The sequence below is a fragment of the Onychomys torridus genome, chromosome 8 (assembly GCF_903995425.1).
Source record: "Onychomys torridus chromosome 8, mOncTor1.1, whole genome shotgun sequence".
NCBI lineage: Eukaryota > Metazoa > Chordata > Mammalia > Rodentia > Cricetidae > Onychomys > Onychomys torridus.
The window spans coordinates 97,963,407-97,981,148 of record NC_050450.1 but is presented as its reverse complement, the minus strand read 5'-3'; the positions used below and the strand labels follow the sequence as shown (position 1 = coordinate 97,981,148).

At 36.9% G+C, this 17,742-nt stretch overlaps 1 protein-coding gene across 6 annotated transcripts in view; it reads left to right on the top strand.

Moving 5' to 3' along the window:
* Abca9 (ATP binding cassette subfamily A member 9) overlaps window positions 1–17,742 on the top strand; it is an 80,870-nt gene that overhangs the window by 36,745 nt on the left and 26,383 nt on the right. For all 6 annotated transcript variants that reach the window (XM_036194660.1, XM_036194662.1, XM_036194661.1 and 3 more), the window contains exons 16-23: window positions 156–246; window positions 2,313–2,452; window positions 5,710–5,829; window positions 6,742–6,940; window positions 9,067–9,233; window positions 11,416–11,549; window positions 13,122–13,259; window positions 16,350–16,457. In XM_036194660.1, the coding sequence (XP_036050553.1) occupies window positions 156–246; window positions 2,313–2,452; window positions 5,710–5,829; window positions 6,742–6,940; window positions 9,067–9,233; window positions 11,416–11,549; window positions 13,122–13,259; window positions 16,350–16,457 (1,097 nt within the window). The remainder of the gene's footprint in view (window positions 1–155; window positions 247–2,312; window positions 2,453–5,709; window positions 5,830–6,741; window positions 6,941–9,066; window positions 9,234–11,415; window positions 11,550–13,121; window positions 13,260–16,349; window positions 16,458–17,742) is intronic.

The window sequence follows — 17,742 nt, the reverse complement described above, 5'->3', positions numbered from 1 at the left end:
AGAGTACCTAGAAAGGTCTTAGAATGAGTATGTCACTATTCTAGTGTGGCATGCTTCTAAAACATCATTTGTTCATAGATTTTGATTTTCACATTTCTGATCACTGAAAAAAATCACTCTCTATTAAGATGTGTCTTTTGGTTCTTCCCAACTAGACAGGAAGGTGTTTATATCCAGTGGGAGACTGAGGTGTGCAGGCTCTTCTCTGTTCCTGAAGAAGAAATGGGGCATTGGCTATCATCTAAGGTACAGCTCTCAGTCCTGGAGACAGATGCACGATGAACACACTGGTGACAGGTGTCATTGGTATCAGGTCAAAGTAGATCTACAGCTACAAAGGTGACTTCAAGAGACACATTAGAACTAACTTATGTGTGCTCTTAGCAAGAACGTGAGATACATGGTGTCATACACACTAAAAATCTACACGTTTATGTTGGTATAAAGAAAATGTTTGGAAAATGTCTTCATGATACATTGCTTTCTGAGAAGAATGTATTGGTATTTGATCCTTTCTCTCATCCTATTTTGGAGCATATTTCTTTCCAGGAAGATAATTTCAATACATTCTCTGTCCTCTCTGGTTTCTTTTTCTTTTAGGTATCTTTCATTTCAGGATAATCAGATGATTATTATAAATAAATCTTTAAAAATACAATAAAAAATAATATCATACTGGAGGTTCAATAGACCTCACAATTACTTTCTTTGATTTCTTAAGCTGGTCAAATCTACAGTACCAGTACTATCCATTATTATAAGTAGATTAAATAATTTCCCTCTAGTAAAAGGTGTGCACATTGGTCTCTGGGGAAGTCTCAATGAAGGTCTTCGTAGTTATCTTGTTTCTGTCTTATGGAGGATATCCGTTACATCCTCCTTCATCACACTCAACCACATATGAACATTACCCATGTATATGTGTGTCCCTACCTGTGGGCATATATGCATGGGTGTCCACACAGACCAGATTAGAGCATCAGATACCTGGAGCTAGAGTTATAGGTGATAGTGAATGGCCAGATGGAGGTGCTCAGAACCAAACCCACATCTTGTGTAAGAGCAGCAATTTCTCTTAATTGCTGATCTATCTGTCCAGTCCATTTACCTGTTCTTAGAGGCTGTTCCTGAATCTTTCCTCCTTAATGAATATCCTGTGCCGGAATCCAGAAAATGCTAATTCAAATGGTTGCTTAATTAATTTCTTTGGTTTTGAGTAACTTCATTTGTAAATCAGCAGTAGTAATACCTATTTTTTTTAGTTGACAGTAGCTGATGAATACTTGAAAGAGTGCAGAGCACTTAACTGAATTAACACAGCTTTGCTCTCCCTTACTTTCTCTGAAAACCCTTTGCTTTGCATTGTCATTCTGCTGCAAGCTATGCTAGGGAAGGGCTGAGTTTCTCCTGCTTGGTGTCTTTGATAATGCTAAGCACAGCACTTCTAAAGCACAGAACAATCTTAAAATTAAATTAGATTTATGTAATCAGTGAAGTGTAATGTTTACACCACTCTGTCATCTCAGTACATTTCAGTAGACATGACGAACAATGGTGTTTCTAAAAACCCCAATTTTCATAAAGAACTAGGGAGGACAGGGGAATCCGTGGATGATATGTAAAATGAATAGAAAAATCTCTTAATAAAAAAAAGAGCTACATAGACTATTATCAAAGACTTCAGCTATTACTTGAATAAATTTTGCACAAAATGATAAAATAATCTAATATATTGAGAATTTACTTTATTAAACACTCAACACTATCTCATAAATACTGTTTCATTCTACCTGTTAAGGTTGATTTAAGATCTGGGTATTATTTTATCTCACAGATAAGAATTCTGATACTCAGAGATGGTGACCAGCTCACCTAGATTCTGGGGCCTGTATAATATGATGTCAATACCATATTCTTAATGACCACAGATTATCTCTATCTTGCTTTTACCAAGTTCAAGTGTTTGCAGAGCTCATGCATAACTGACAAAGGAGAATTCATTACTGGGTTTTCTTAGTAGATGGTATTCCCATTTACTTTACCCCAGCCAGGATTTGGTCAGTTATTTCTTTCCTTCAAATGACAGTTCTTGAATTACCTTAAATGAATTTAGTCTTCCCTTTTACTAGTTACTCTGCTATGTTGTACAGATTGTTTGAATTACATTAGTATCATTGCATCTAGTTCCTCTCTGTAAATCACACAACTTTGTCTTATAAGTGTTCATGGAGTGGCAAACATACTACATAAGAAGTTGTTTTTAGAGGCAGTGTTAGACAAAATAACTTTATCCTACTCTTTCTGAATATTAGTTTGCATCTGAATGACATATGTGAGCCAGAGAGCGTAACATCACTGGTCAAAAAGCATATCCCTGATGCCAAACTGACTGCACAAAGTGAAGAAAGACTTGTTTATATCCTGCCCCTGGAAAGGACAAACAAATTTCCAGGTAATCCTGAACAAGTTACGTTGCCCTTCAGTTTTCTCACTTTCATAAAGAAAATGTCTTTATACCTTTATGGGTCAATCCTGATGGTTAAATTATTATGCGAAACATTTAAACACATTATTAAATATCTATCATGTATAAAGGGACTGTGTCTGACATGTAGTACTGTGGTGTTTCTCCAGCTCTATGATATCAATAAGTAGGACTTGTGAGCATAAGACAAAGAAAATGAGTCCTGTTGTTTCACATCATGATCCATCCTCACATCAGAATATCAGAAATGGCAGCGTTCTTTCATTTAAGAATCATTTCTCTTAAGGATCATTTAATCATAACAACAGGCACAATAAGAGCACCACATGTAGTTGGGAGGGATTGGAGAGGAGAGCTGGGGAGTGAATATGATCGAAGTATGTTATGTTCACCTATGAATTCTCAAAGAATAAATAAAATTTTATATATTAATAATGGAAGAGATGAACTCATCTTGGAAGCAGGGACATGATTTAGTCTTAGATATACACACAATGTATTTGAGATATATATCATTCTGAAGGTTTTATGAAGGTTGAACAACATGGTTTACTTGACTTTCAAAATGCATTCCAAAGGCACTGGAGAGATGGCTCAGAGGTTAAGAGTGCTGACTGCTCTTCCAGAGGTCCTGAGTTCAATTCCCAGCACCCACATGGTGGCTCACAACCATCTGTAATGAGATCTGGCACCCTCTTCTGTATACATAATAAATAATCCTTAAAAAAAAAAAAAAAAAAAAGCGTGTACCACCATGCCCCACAAAATGCATTCCAAAGTGCTGAATCATTTAGACCAGTGGTTCTCAAACTTCCTAATGCTGTGACCCTTTAATACACTTCCTCATGTTGTGGTGATTCCCCAACCATAAAATTATTTCCATTTCTACTTCATGACTGTAATTTTGCTACTGTTATGAATTGTAATGTAAATATCTAATATGCAGGATATATGATCTTTGACCCCTGGTGGGTCAACACCCACAGGTTGAGAACCACTGATTTAGAGACCAATGAAGAGTGAACTTAAGAAAGTAGGAGCACTTATCTATTTTTCTTTAGCATATAATTAAGGTAGTTTCAATTCCCAACATCATTTAAAAAATTCTCAAAATGGCCTGCTAATCTTTCATATGGATGTACCCTATGTCAGTGTCTCTGAGTAAGTCTCATACCAGGTTAAGAAGAAAAAGGAGGAAGAAAGGTATGGAAGGCCAGCTCCCACCATTTAAAGGGTTCTTAGGAGGAGGAAAGAGGGATAAGAAATACCAGGTAGAAAGAGGCCTAGAGGATGAGAAGAAAGACAGAAACACAGGATAGCCTTGGGAGGGCCTGGATTACTATCCAACTGCCTCTTCCATTTATTCAAAGAGGCATTTTATAACAATGCCAGTGGGTGGGGTAAAATACCTCCCCCTTGGAAGATCAAAGCACACCACACAGCCAAGTGTAGACCCTTCCAAATACCTGGCAACCACACCCATGGTCAAATCATTTCCTTATGCAGCCCTGCTGGGTAAAGCAAGCTCAGATTCTCTGACCCTGAGTAATTTCTCACTAGACAGCTTCTGTGGGCCACCATAGGAAGGGAGTGAGGAAAGGAGAGATAAAGAGGGAGGAGGGATAGGGAAGAGAGAGAATATAAGTGAACAGAATGTCTTTCAGGGGAAGCACAAAGGCACACTGTGTACTTTGTCGTTTCCTTAGTTTGTACATTTTAGAGTTCATGGAAATTACTTATTTCTGTAAGCATCAGTGTTTTCACATTGGTTATTGTGGTGATCTGGAAGAAAATGGCCCCCAAAGGGAGTGGCACTACTAGCAGACGTGGCTTTGTTGGAGTAGGTATGGCCTTGTTATAGGAAGTGTGTCACTGGGGAGGTGGGCTTTGAGGTTTCATATATGCTCAAGCCATGCCCAGTCTCAGAGACCACTTCCTGTTGCCTGCAAGCCAAGATGTCGGACACTCAGCTACTTCTCCATTACCATGTCTGCCTGCACACCACCACCATTATGTCACATCATAATGAAATGGACTAAACATCTGAAAATGTAAGCCACTGCAATTAAATGTTTTCCCTTTATAAGAGTTGCTGAGGTCTTGGTATCTCTTTACAGCAACAGAAACCCTAACTAAGACAGTTATTATAGTTTCTTAACTAATCTTTTTTTTAAAGATTTATTTATTTATTTATTTATTTATTTATTTATTTATTTATTTATTATGTATACAGTGTTCTGCCTACATGCATGCTTGCAGGTCAGAAGAGGGCACCAAATCTCTTTAAGGATGGTTGTGAACCACCATGTAGTTGCTGGGAATTGAACTCAGGACCTCTGGAAGAACAGCCAGTGCTCTTTAACTGCTGAGCCATATCTCCAGCCCTTCTTAACTAATCTTAACCTAAAAGAATAAATTTTATTCTCTCGATACTAATCTTTAATCAGAGCTTAGAGTTAACCCTCTCCCCACCATAAGAGAATTTAAAATAGAATGAAAGGGGTTAGAGAGATGGCTCAGTAATTGAGAGTGCTTGTAACTCCTCTTCCCGGGGCCCAAGTTCACTTCCTAGCACCCATGTCAGGCAGCTCACAACTACCTGTAGGTCCAACTATAGGAGACCTCCTCGGGACTCCATGGCCTCTGTCTCTGTCTCTCTGTCTCTGTCTCTGTCTCTGTCTCTCTCTCTCTCTCACACACACACACACATATACACACACATGCACCTAAAATTTTGAAATTTAAAAATATGTAATATTTTTTATGTATATGAGTGCTTTACCCACCTGTACACCTGTGCACCATGTGCATGCATGATGTCCCTGGAAGCTAGAAGAGGGCATCAGATCACCCAGACCTGGGGTTATAGGTGGCTGTGAGCTGTCATGTGGGTTCTGGGAACAGAATTTGGGGCAGCATGTACTCTTAACTACTGAATCATCTCTTCAGCCTTTGGAATTAAAAAGTTTAAACACATCAATATTTTTTTTAAAACTGAGTAGTTTTCTAAGTATGGAAGCATAAATATTTATGTTATACTTGGATGCTGAAAAACTGTGGAAACTAATATATTCTATAGTTATGTTTTATAAATTAAGTGAACATTAATATCAGTTTATGATAAAAGTACATGTAGCTTCTTATCAATATTTTCTCACTTTGAAAGATATTATTTACTGCCTTGTTATAAGTTATACTTTAATCTACTATGTGCTTACTTTTAGACCTTTACCGGGATCTTGATAGGTGTTCTAACCAAGGCATTGAGAATTATGGTGTTTCCATGACAACTCTGAATGAGGTATTCCTGAAATTAGAAGGGAAGTCAATGGCTGATGAATCAGGTAAGGGAGAAGATGTAGAAAGTAGAGGAGCTTTGAGTGAGATGATATGCATGCCTTTCTTTGTTGGTACTAGCCTTGGGGAAAAAAAGTAGAGAAGAAATATAGACTTATAGGAGATGGCAATGTACCACACTAGGTCCACATAGAATAGACAATAAAAATGAGGTGTCATATTATATGAATATGGCTGTGGAGGAGGGAAAAATTAGAGATTATGGTGGAAAATGAATTCATTCATTTTTGAGACAGTCTCACTGAGTAGCTCTGGCTGCTTGGAGCTTGCTATGCAGATCAGGCTGGCCTTGAACTCACAGAGATCTACTTGGTTCTACCTACCAAGTGCTCAGTTTAAAGGCAGATACTCCCACACTCATCCATGCACTTTTATTTTTCAGTATCATGCTAGGCAAGACCCAGTACTTAATGTGTACACAGTTTATAATTTTCTAGAAATCTCATTTTTCCAAGATTTCTAATAAAAAAGAAGCAAAGTTTTATCTAGATTTTATAATGTGGCTGAATCAAAAATGTCATGTTTACCATCCTTATGTTCTTGAAGGGAGAGGAGGCTTCTGTAAGTATTATCTTTGTTAATTTGTCCAAAAACACCAAGATGGTTTATTTCTTGTAACAAGGACACTTTTGCATGGGTTTATTTTCATGGATTTCCTTGAATATGTCATAGAAACCTGAATATGCCTTTTAAAAAAATTACAACATTTCTTTTTATTGCCTCAAACTGTTTTGCTTCTCTCTCATTTCCTCAGTATTTGCTTTAATATAGCCATGAATTAGAGTGCATATTTGCTCACAACCCTAATGCTGGAACTTCCTGTTGAGTAAATGGTTGTGGGAAAAGCTAAGCAATACACAGTAAACTGCTCCTTATAGGTGACTGATCTTACATTTCAGATGTTGGAATCTGTGGGCACTTACAAAGCGAAGGGGCAAAAGACGTGGGAAGCCTTGTTGAGCTGGAGCGAGTTGTGTCCTCCCTCACGTCATCAGGAAACACAATGAGGGGCATGGCACTGTGGAGGCAGCAGCTCTGTGCAGTTGCCAAGGTTCGCTTCCTCAAGCTCAAGAATGAAAGAAAAAGCCTAATGACCATGTGAGTCTCCAAACTGGTTGAGAACACAATGTAAAAAGTAGATAAAATAAATTCCAGTAATTGTACATAGTTGTAACATGAATTTTAAAAGGTCTTATTAATAAAAAACTTGGAGCCAGATATTGGGGTGAAAACTGAGAGATCAAAGGAATAGAATAAGCCAAGCCACAAGTTCTTACCACTAGGAAATCCTCAGCCCAAGAGAGAGCTCCTTCCTGTATACTCATGCCTATATACATTTCTATGTCCTGCCATCTTACTTCCTCTCTCCGCCCAGCTACATCACTTCCTCTTTCTGCCTAGCTCTATCACTTCCTGTCTGTCTGTACAGACCTCCAGACCTCTATGGTTAACTAGTGCTGGGATTAAAGGTGTGTGCCACCACGCCTGGCTCTGTTCTCAGTGTGGCCTTGAACTCTCAGAGATCCAGATGAATCTCTGCCTCCTGAATGCTAGGATTAAAAGTGTGTGCTACCACTGCTGACCTCTATGTTTAATATAGTGGCTGGCTTTTTCCTCTGATCCTCAGATAAGCTTTGTTGGGGTGCATAAATAAAATATGTAGTCAAAATATATAAAGTTTGAGATTATTGTAGTTGCCTTTTTTTTTTTTTTTTTTTTGCCCTTACCAAAGACTGCTTTCTCTGTTTTCCTAAGACACCAAAATCTCTTAATATTTTCCACAGAATGAGGTAGGGAAAGGGACAGGAGGAGAGGGAGATGATATGTAGATATATAGATATACAAATAGGCAGGTAGATACATAGACAGACAGATTGGCAGGTAGATAGATAGACAGAAAGACAGGCAGATAGATAGATAGATAGATAGATAGATAGATAGATAGATAGATAGATAGATAGATGGAAGTTGATTTTAAGGAATTTGCTTGTACTACTATGTGGTCTACTATTAGAGACTGAAATTCATAGGAGAGATCAGCAGTCTGAAAACTCAGGTTAGCGTTAATGTTCCTGCCAACAGGTTGGGCACTGAGACTCTGTGCTTCTCTTATTTAACTTCTCAGTGGTATCTAGTACCTGTTGTAAAGACCAAACCCCTGCAGCTTCCACCTCATTGGTAAGTGCTGCCTCCTGGTATAAATCTAACCACTCTCAGGAGACTTCTTTACTCAACTATTTGTAAGCATTCTACACATAATCCTTTTGTTTAATGTTTGCACATATATTAAAATAATAAGTCTTTGTATTATCTTTGTTACTGTAATGGAATACCAAAGATGATGCACTTATAAGGAGGAAAGCTGTTCTGCTTCACAGCCAAGTAGGTTCCTATCCAAGACCAGGGTGCCCAAGGATCTAAATTCCAAACAGTTCTATTTAAGGACATACCTCAGTAACCTAAGTTTCATACTCCTTCACCCTATCCTCTGGCCCTTATGTACTTCCCACCCCCTGTGCAATGCTTCCTGAGTGTTAGAGGGGATGCTCTCAGTGACTTGTTTGGGGCTGGGCACACATCCTCTGCTTATTTTCTGCATCTTAGGCAGCCATGAGTATCTGCATTCAACCATTGTTCATTGTAAGGAGGGGCTTCTCTGATTAGGCTAAATAAGAGCTGTTTTTGTCTGGAGATATAGTTATTTAGAAGGCAATTGTCTGCTATGCCAGTTTAGTTAACCATTAGGAATATGCTTTCCATGTGGGCTTTCTATCTCCCCAGACCTGAGTTGTTAGACAAGTTGACACTGCTGGATATTTGTCCCCATTCCTTTTTCTTCCATTAATTTCAGAGTACTAGGTCTCACATGAGATTTTAGTATGCCTGTAATTCCAACACTCAGGAAGTAAGAGCAGAAGGATCAGAAGTTCTAGGTCATCACAAATTCAAGGCCCTCCTGGACTACACAAGACCCCATCTGACCAAACAGAGTCAGCATCAGCAGAGTTGGAAGGCTCAAAGAAAATGTCAAAAGCAGAAATGGGTAGTTAAGACCAAAGCTGTGTCATTTCATTTTAGAAAAAAGAAGGAGGAAGCAACATGATTTGAATGTCCCCTTTGCCCATGTTTTATCACTGTCCATCATCTACTGAAACATAGAGCCCCTTGAAAGTGGCTATAGATTATTAACTTTTGCTATTTAATATTTCTCTTCTTCCACATAGGTTATTGCTGTTTGGTATTAGTTTTCTTCCTCAACTTTTGGAGCATCTGTTCTATAAGCTATACCATGAAAGTTACTCATGGGGATTGTCTCCAAGTATGTATTTCCTTTCTCCAGGACAGCCTCCACAGGATCCTCTGACCCACCTACTGGTCATCAATAGAACAGGTAAGCTGTAACATTCAAACACATTTTTTGATGGGAGATTGCCTGAAAAACATAAAACATGAAGAAAAGAATGATTTCTGTGTAGTAAAAAACAGTTATAAGACCAAACAGAAAATTAATTAAAAAATAAAAACCACAATTTAGTTTTTTTGCAAATACTTTTTTTTTTTTTTTTGAAGTTTACTTGAACTGTAAGGCTTTTGCCAAAACAGCCAAAGGGACTTTAGAAAGGCAAATCATTAACTGGTCTTTGAGACCTTACTATATCATTTTGTAATTCCCTGTATTGCTGGGCTCTGTGAACAGAATGCTCAATATTTATAAGAAGATCAAAACTCATAGCATCCAAGATCACTCTACTGGTTTGGCTAATTGTGGTTCTGCTTGTATTGTTAATTTATGGTGTTGGTCACTGAACCTGGGGTCTCATGCATTTTAGGAAGTGTAGCTGGAAGTTTTCCAGTGTCCTGCCCAGTCCTGACAACTCTCTCTCACCCACAGTCCTGCAGCAGCTTATATAATAATCACTTATATTAATTATAACTGCTTGGCCATTAGCTCAGGCTTAATACTGATTCACTCTTACACTTAAATTGGCCTATAATTCTTATCTATGTTTAGCCACATAGCTTGGTACCTTTTCCCAGTTCTGCCTTGTCATCTTGCTTCCTCTGTGTCTGACTGGTGACTCCTGACTCAGCCTTCCTCTTCCCAGAATTCTCCTCATCTGCTTATCCTTCCTATACTTCTTGCCTGGCTACTAGCCAATCAACATTTTATTTATCAACCAATCAGAGCAACACACATTCATAGCATACAGAATGACATTCAACAGCACTTCCCCTTTTCTGTCTAATCAAAAAGGAAGGTTTTAACTTTAACATAGTAAAATTCATATAATAGAATAGTTATCGAGCAAGAATTACAGTTATAATATCTAGTATATTTGTATTTGGCAAAATTAAAGAAAATATTCTATCTATCCTATATTTGTGAGTCTAAAGTTTCATATCTATTCTATCTTTTATCACAACAAAGGAAAATTATAATTATAACTATTTAGTCTTTAATTGCATCAAAGACCTCAGAAGGATATAATATTACCTAAGTAAACAGGAAATTCATTGTAAGTAACTTCTAAAATTCTGGAAATGATAGAGACAGCTGCCTGTGTGGACAGTCTGCAATGTTGGAGCATCCATCTTCAGCTCATAGGCCTATTCTATCAGTTACTTTTTCTGTGTCCTATAGAATGTCTGGCAGTTTCCTCTGTGAAGCAGAAACCTGAAGGATCATTTTGCCTTGTTTTGGCAAATTTACTGGTCATCTTCCTATGAGTCCTGCATGTCCAGTTTATATAACATTCTGTCAAGCAGTCCAGGCAAAAGCAATTTCTTGCCCAAATGGCCATTTTGTACCAAGAAGAAGATAAACTCCACATGGAGTGCCTTCAATGCCCATCTTTCTCTCTGAAGTAAATTGGTGCTGCCAGGAGCAGCCATGTCTCATTGTCCAGGAAAGTCTAAGTTTTTAAAACATTTTAAATGCCATATTCTGTAGGTCTTTGAAGTGTTTGAAGATTATCTACCTAATTGAAATATATCTATGTATACCTAGAAAACTTAACTAACATGACTATAAGTGTGATTATCATAGATGACTAATTATTAATCTGTATTTCTCAACTATACACTACAATTTCAAATGAGTTGCACAAACAAAATACATTAAACAAGAGTAGAAATATACATACAGTGTAACAAAATTAACTTTAAATTTGTACCAATAGACTAAAATCCATAGCATTGTATAATATTTCAAACAAGTTGTTGCTCTTTAAAAGTAGGTTCAATAATCTACCCTTTCATCCTACCATATCTATACTATCCCCTTTCTTCTTTAAAAATAGATTGTATTTATATCAATCTTCTTTAAATAAAAATGGAGTGACACTCCTAGAAATTATATAATACTAGAAATATTAATAAATTTTAGGCTATATGTAGAGGATCTTTATTATATACATGTCAACATAATGTATTTTTGTACTCAACTCTAGTTCTGCCTTCTAAGGGTATCTATAAGCAGTAATAACATGCTTTGAGTTATGTCATTTAATTTTTTGTTGCTTTTTATACTAATTGACTTATGTTTGCTTCTTTTGATTTTGCCTTCATGGTAGGTTCAAGCATTGATAACTTTGTACATTCACTAAGACAGCAGAACATAGCATTAGACATAGATGTCCTGGGAACCAGAAATGGCACAGAAGAGGCACTATACAATGGTGCTATCACTGTGTTGAGTGACGGAAAGGTATGTTAGACTCTGATGGCTGTATTTCACCAAAGACAGGTTATGGAGGTACAATTTGAAGAACTCAAATTAACTGACTTGATACAAACAAGTTATTTCTCATTTTCATAGGAGAAGCTGAGCTGTAATCATTTGCTTACTATCTCCCATATAACTACCAATGATTTTAACAATAATTTAAAAATTGTATCAATTAAATTCTGCCTCATTAGTTATTTTAAATTGTATTCTCAGTGGAGCTGAGAATAATTGCTCAGTTAATTTAGCCTTGAATCTGCAGTCTGTTGCATTTTCATATTGCTCATTCATTTATATCACTTGCCTAGATCTTGAATAAGTTTTTAAAATGTTTTAATTAATTCCCTGAGAATTTCATCTATCTATCTATCTATCTATCTATCTATCTATCTATCTATCTATCACTTTTGGGTATAATTGCCTGCCTTAGAGTATGATTGACTTACTAGACATCACACCCTTAAAGACTGATTTTTCCCTATCCCAGAAGCTATCAAATGCTAATAGCTCTTTAACTAAGAGTGGAACTTTGTGCCTACTTCTCCCACACCATGCTGAGATTTCTTCTGGCTTGAATTTGTACAGATCTTGTGCATGTTATCACAACAACTGTGAGTCCAAATGTAATTGACCTGTTGTGTTCAGAAAACTACCTTTTCTTGTAGTAATCCTTCACCTTGGGCTCTTAAAGTCTTTCTTCCTTGAAGATTCCTCAGTCCTTGGGAGAACATATCTAATAAAGATGTCTCATGTAGGGCTGAGAACTCCACAGTCTCTTGTTCTCTACACATTGACCACTTGAGGATCTCTGTTAATTTCCACCCACTGCAAGAAGCTTCCCTAATAAGGGGTTGAGAGATGCACTAATTTATGGGTACAGCAATATATCATTAGGAGTCTGTTTAATCCTATGTTCATTTAGAACAGTGGTTCTCAACCTTCCTAATGCTGTGACCCTTTAATATAGTTCCTATTCTTGTGGTGACTCCCAACCATAAAATTGTTTTGTCACTATTTCATAACTGTAATTTTGCTACTGCTATGAATTATAGTGACCCAAAGGGGTAATGATATACAGGTTAAAAATCTCTGATTTGGCAGAATAATAGTAATAGATTCCTTTCTAGGGCCTGATATCTATTTAGTCACAGGTTCTTGTTCCTGATAACAGTACCAGGTCAGAGCTCCATCTCATGGAGTGGGCCTTAAATCCAACCAGAGTGGTTGGTAATCCCATAACACTCATGCCACTATTGCTGCTGAAAATCACTTTATTTAATTTTCTGAGATTCTGGGCACAACTAGTCATGTGGCTAATGTTTGTGGTTAGTGGTATAGAAATCCATATCAAAGTGATAAATTCTTTAAGTATATTGGGAATTAAATAATATAGTCAGTGGAAATATTGCTTTTCTGCCCTTGTTTTATTATATTATCAGTGATTTTGATGATTTTCAAACATAATATGCCATTTAATTATTTTGTTGTTGTTTCATACTATAATTAAGTTATGTAATTAGGTCTGAGAATTAAGAAATATTCATTATATTTTAGGATCTCAGGTTTTCAATAGCATGTAACACCAAAAGACTAAACTGCTTTCCAGTCCTCATGGATATTATTAGCAACGGGCTGCTTGGAATCTTTAATTCTTCAGGACGAATTCAGACTGACAGAAGCACATTTTTTGAAGTAAGTATATGAAGACCTTGGATGGTTTTAAGAAAGTCCTTGTAATGTAAGAAATAACGTCATCTCAGTTTTGATGAACTTGATGATCTTATATTTTATACATAAATAAAACATATTCCTGTGTGACTTAACTGAATATAAAACAGTATAAACAGTATTGTTTGGGAGCATTGAGACAGCAGAAGTACTATTAATTGGAAAAACTGGTTTTCCATTTTATCTGCAGCCCTTGATAGTGGGGCATAATTGATAGCAGAAGTTTTTCAATATTTGACTATGTGTCCTTCTTAAAAAAACAACAACTGATTTTTGTAGTCTTTAATACACTAATTTTTAGTTAGAGTTTTCCTGCCTGGCCCACAGTCAGGACAAATCTCTCTCAACCACCAGGCCCATAGACGCTCAGACCCAACCAAGTAAACACACAGAAACTTATATTGCTTACAAACTGTATGGCCGTGGCAGGCTTCTTGTTATCTACTTCTTCTATCTTAAATTAACCCATTTCTATAAATCTGTACCTTGCCACGTGACTCGTGGCTTACCCATTACCTTACATCCTTCTTGCCATGGTGGAGGCTGGCAGTGTCTGTCTGCCTCAGCCTTTACTTCCCAGAATTTTCTTCTCTCTTGTCCCGCCTATACTTCCTGCCTGGCCACTGGCCAAACAGCATTTTATTTATACAGAGCGATATCCACAGCACTAATTAATAAAATGTACAAATAAAATGTCACCACAAAAGTTTCTGCTGAGGTAAATTTGGTAAGGTGTGCACCCGACTAACTTGGTTAAGGTAGTACAAAGACAAGCAACAAGACCTGAGTATGTAGGTCATTTGCTCAGTGAATTGCAGTTCTGGTCATTACTGCTGTTAATATTATTTCACTTGGAGATGCATAAAGAGAATCTTTCAATATAGAACTTCCATCTTTGACCAGATTAGGGTTTATTATAAGTGGGAACATAGGAATAGTTCTTGATTATTTTAAAGGTAACCATTATATAAAATTCCAAACACATTAATAGAGAATTTAATAACCTCCCACATTGATAAGCCAACTTTAGTTATTATAGAAACATAGCCTTAAGAGTATTTGAATTAAATTTAAGATCATATCATTGTATCTATAAATATTTCACTGTATATATCTGTTAAAAAATTGTTGTGGTTGATGAGATGGCACAATTGGTAGAAGGTGCTTGCTGCCAAGCCTGATGTCCTGACTTCAACCCCTGGGACCTACATGGCAGAAGGAGAGAACTGACTCTTGAAAAGTTGTTCCCTGCACACACACACACACACACACACACACACACACACACACACACACACACACAATTTTTAAAAGAACCATTTATGAACAACTATAATATCCTTATCACATATAAAAGTAGCTCCTCAATAATATCAATACCAATTTTCTCTGATTTTCTTATGTAAAATATGTTGTCCATATGTGCTTACATCCTTTAACAGTATCTAGATTGGGGGAAGGATTGTAGTTGTGTCATCATTTTACCTTGCTGTGTTGAATTTATTTTGTCTTAGAAAATGATGCTGTGAGCATATCCCATTGTTTTTAAAATCGCCTTTTGTTATTAAGAATGTGCCTGCTCTTGGGACTCTCTTTCCCCTGTTGGTTTGCAACTTTGATATGATAGTTTTTGCTTCATATCATTATATTCTATTTTTCTATGCCTGATTGTTACCTCTTAGAAGCTTGTTATTTCCTAATGGGAAACAGAAAGGGAATGGATCCAGAGGGGAGGGATGGTAGGGAGGAACTGGGAAAAGTTAAGGGAAGAGAAACTATAATCAGGATATGTTGTATAAGAAAAGAATCTATTTTCAATAAAAGAAAAAAAAAGAAATCTTGCTGCACTGTTAACTTGTGGTGTGAGACGTGGGTAAGGGATGGAGACAGTGTGTTGCTCCTTTGTTTCCTTTACAAAAGTCTGACATGTTGGATTAGAAAAGGAAATGTGGCTCAGCCCTAAATGCCTGCATTCCCTTTCCTTCTGAGATAGCTGTGGGTTTTGTTCTCTCTCTCTCTCTCTCTCTCTCTCTCTCTCTATATATATATATATATATATATATATATATATATATATATATATAATCTATTTATTTATTTTTAAGTATCTTGTTGAGCATGGTGCTACAAGCATTTGATCTTGGCACTCAGATGGTGCAGGGGGTTCACTGGTTTAATGTCAGTCTAGGCTATATCATGAGACTTTGTCTCAAATAGTTAATGATAGAAATACGATGTCTTAATTACAAAAAATTGCTAGCTACTAGCTCAGGTGACCTTGAATTTATACATAGGTAAATTTAGAATGTGGCCATAAATTACACCAGTATTATTATTATTAGTGATTGCAGGTTCTCCTTCAAGATCCATGACTGGGTAGTTGGCTAGGTTTCCTGTACCAGGAATAATTTCCCTCTTGTTGAGCAGGGCTTTAAGTCCAATTAGACAGCTGTTGGTTACCAACAAGATAAGAGTCATGTTGGTCATTGTTTTAGTTCATAGGCATCATAGATAGTAGGGCTATTGACTTCTACCACACTAGGCTCCTTTAGAAATCACATGGAACCTTCTGGTACCATGAACGCTTGTCCTCAGGGAGGAGCTTTCAGATGAATTATTTTCTAACATTCATGTACTTACTACTTTCTATCTGAAAACATTTAAATTTGATACTTTTGCATTATCTGGAAGCAGAGGAATAACTCTTTATAAATGTTGAACTGAGCTGCTTTGGCACAAGTTTCTAAGATTAGAAAAAATATCTTCTCCATTGGTGGCCCAAGAATATGTATTATTTAATAAGTGGTATGTATTTGTTTGTGTGTGTGTGTGTGTGTGTGTGTGTGTGTGTGTACAAAGAGATATAGTTAAATGTAGATATAGATATACATGCTATTGATGTGTAGAATGCTATAATCTCTGAGTAAGAGACTGGAACTTCATGAGGATTTGGGAAGGGCTTTGAGGGGTATTTATTTGGTTGATATGGTGAAGACAGTATAAATGAATCAGAGGCCTGGTTTCTATCTGCTCACCATGTCTGCATAATTTTAGGAGCATATGTTTTATGAGCATGGATACATGAGCAATGCATTCTTCTGGATACCATTGGCTGCCAGTCTCACTCCTTACATCGCAATGAGCAGCATCAATGACCACAAAGTAAGAAGCATTAAAGTCTTCAGATATATATATATATATATTTTTTCAAATTTCCTTTGAATGTTGTGCACATAGATTTGCATGCAGGTAGTGAATCTAATGTGTTTATTGCTATGTATAACCAATCATTTCAATAATAGCTTGTCAAAATATGAGTAAAATACATTTTTCTTAAACAGGGAAATACCACCAGCTAGTATTAAAGACAACTTTTAAGTATGTACCACTTAGTCTCATTAATAGAAACCTACCGACAGACATAGCCACACTCTCACTTGGTAATGAAATTACTCAGTTAAATAGTCCAGATCCAATCACTACAGTATTTTGACTATTGTTGAAAAAAATTCCCCTTTAACTTAAATTTGTGATGTTTTCATATAAAATTCCAGAAGCCTTTGTCAGTCTTTGTGCCTCCCCAGTACTCCCAGTGCCCATAACGAATCCCTTTCCGCTCTTCATGGGGTTGACATCAGCACCAGGTGCTGGTTTTGTCATATGGAACCATGTGCGTGCCCAGGAGATGGCTTTATGGGCTGGAGTTAATTTTAGTTTTTTCTGCTCTCAACTCTTCAGTTTTCAGGCTGAATAAATTTTAAAAGCTGTTTATTCACACACTTGCCTTAGTTTGTCGCTGATGAACTACAATGATGATTACACCTGGGTTACAGCAGGTTCCCATGAGGATTCAGTGAATTAATACTTAGTGTTTTTGATATCTAAATATATAAAGTGTGGTGATTCCCCTACAGGCTTTACAGAAGTCAGGGAAAAATGATCCACAAAGAGACAAGAATGAAACTCTCATCAGCCTGATTTTATTGCAATTGACTCTGAGTCAGGACTTCCAGAGTCTGACCCAGATCATTTTGCTTTAGCTGTATCTAAGCACAGCACAATTTTTGAAAAAAAGTATTCAGGTAACAATTAACCCAGTCCTAAGTGCACAATTTAAGACATGTTTACATTGAGATGCCTTGCAAAATGCATCTGGTTTCTTTCAGAAGAATGGGTAGTGTTGACTCAGAGATAGCGCCAAAGATTTAGGGTCTAGGGAGAATGAGGTTAACATAATGCCTGTGGGAGTCAGGATTGGCCTGGCCCTAAGATAACATAGAAGTCACTTAGGCTATTGTAAAGCCCGTGTGACATTACTCTTAAGAGTGGGTTTTATGGCCTAAAAGCAATGCTCACAGTTTAGGGGGAAAGGTCTTGGATAAGAAAAAACATAAATTTCTGGGAGACAAGGCAGAGGCTGTCTCATCAAAAGCAAAGGATCACCAGG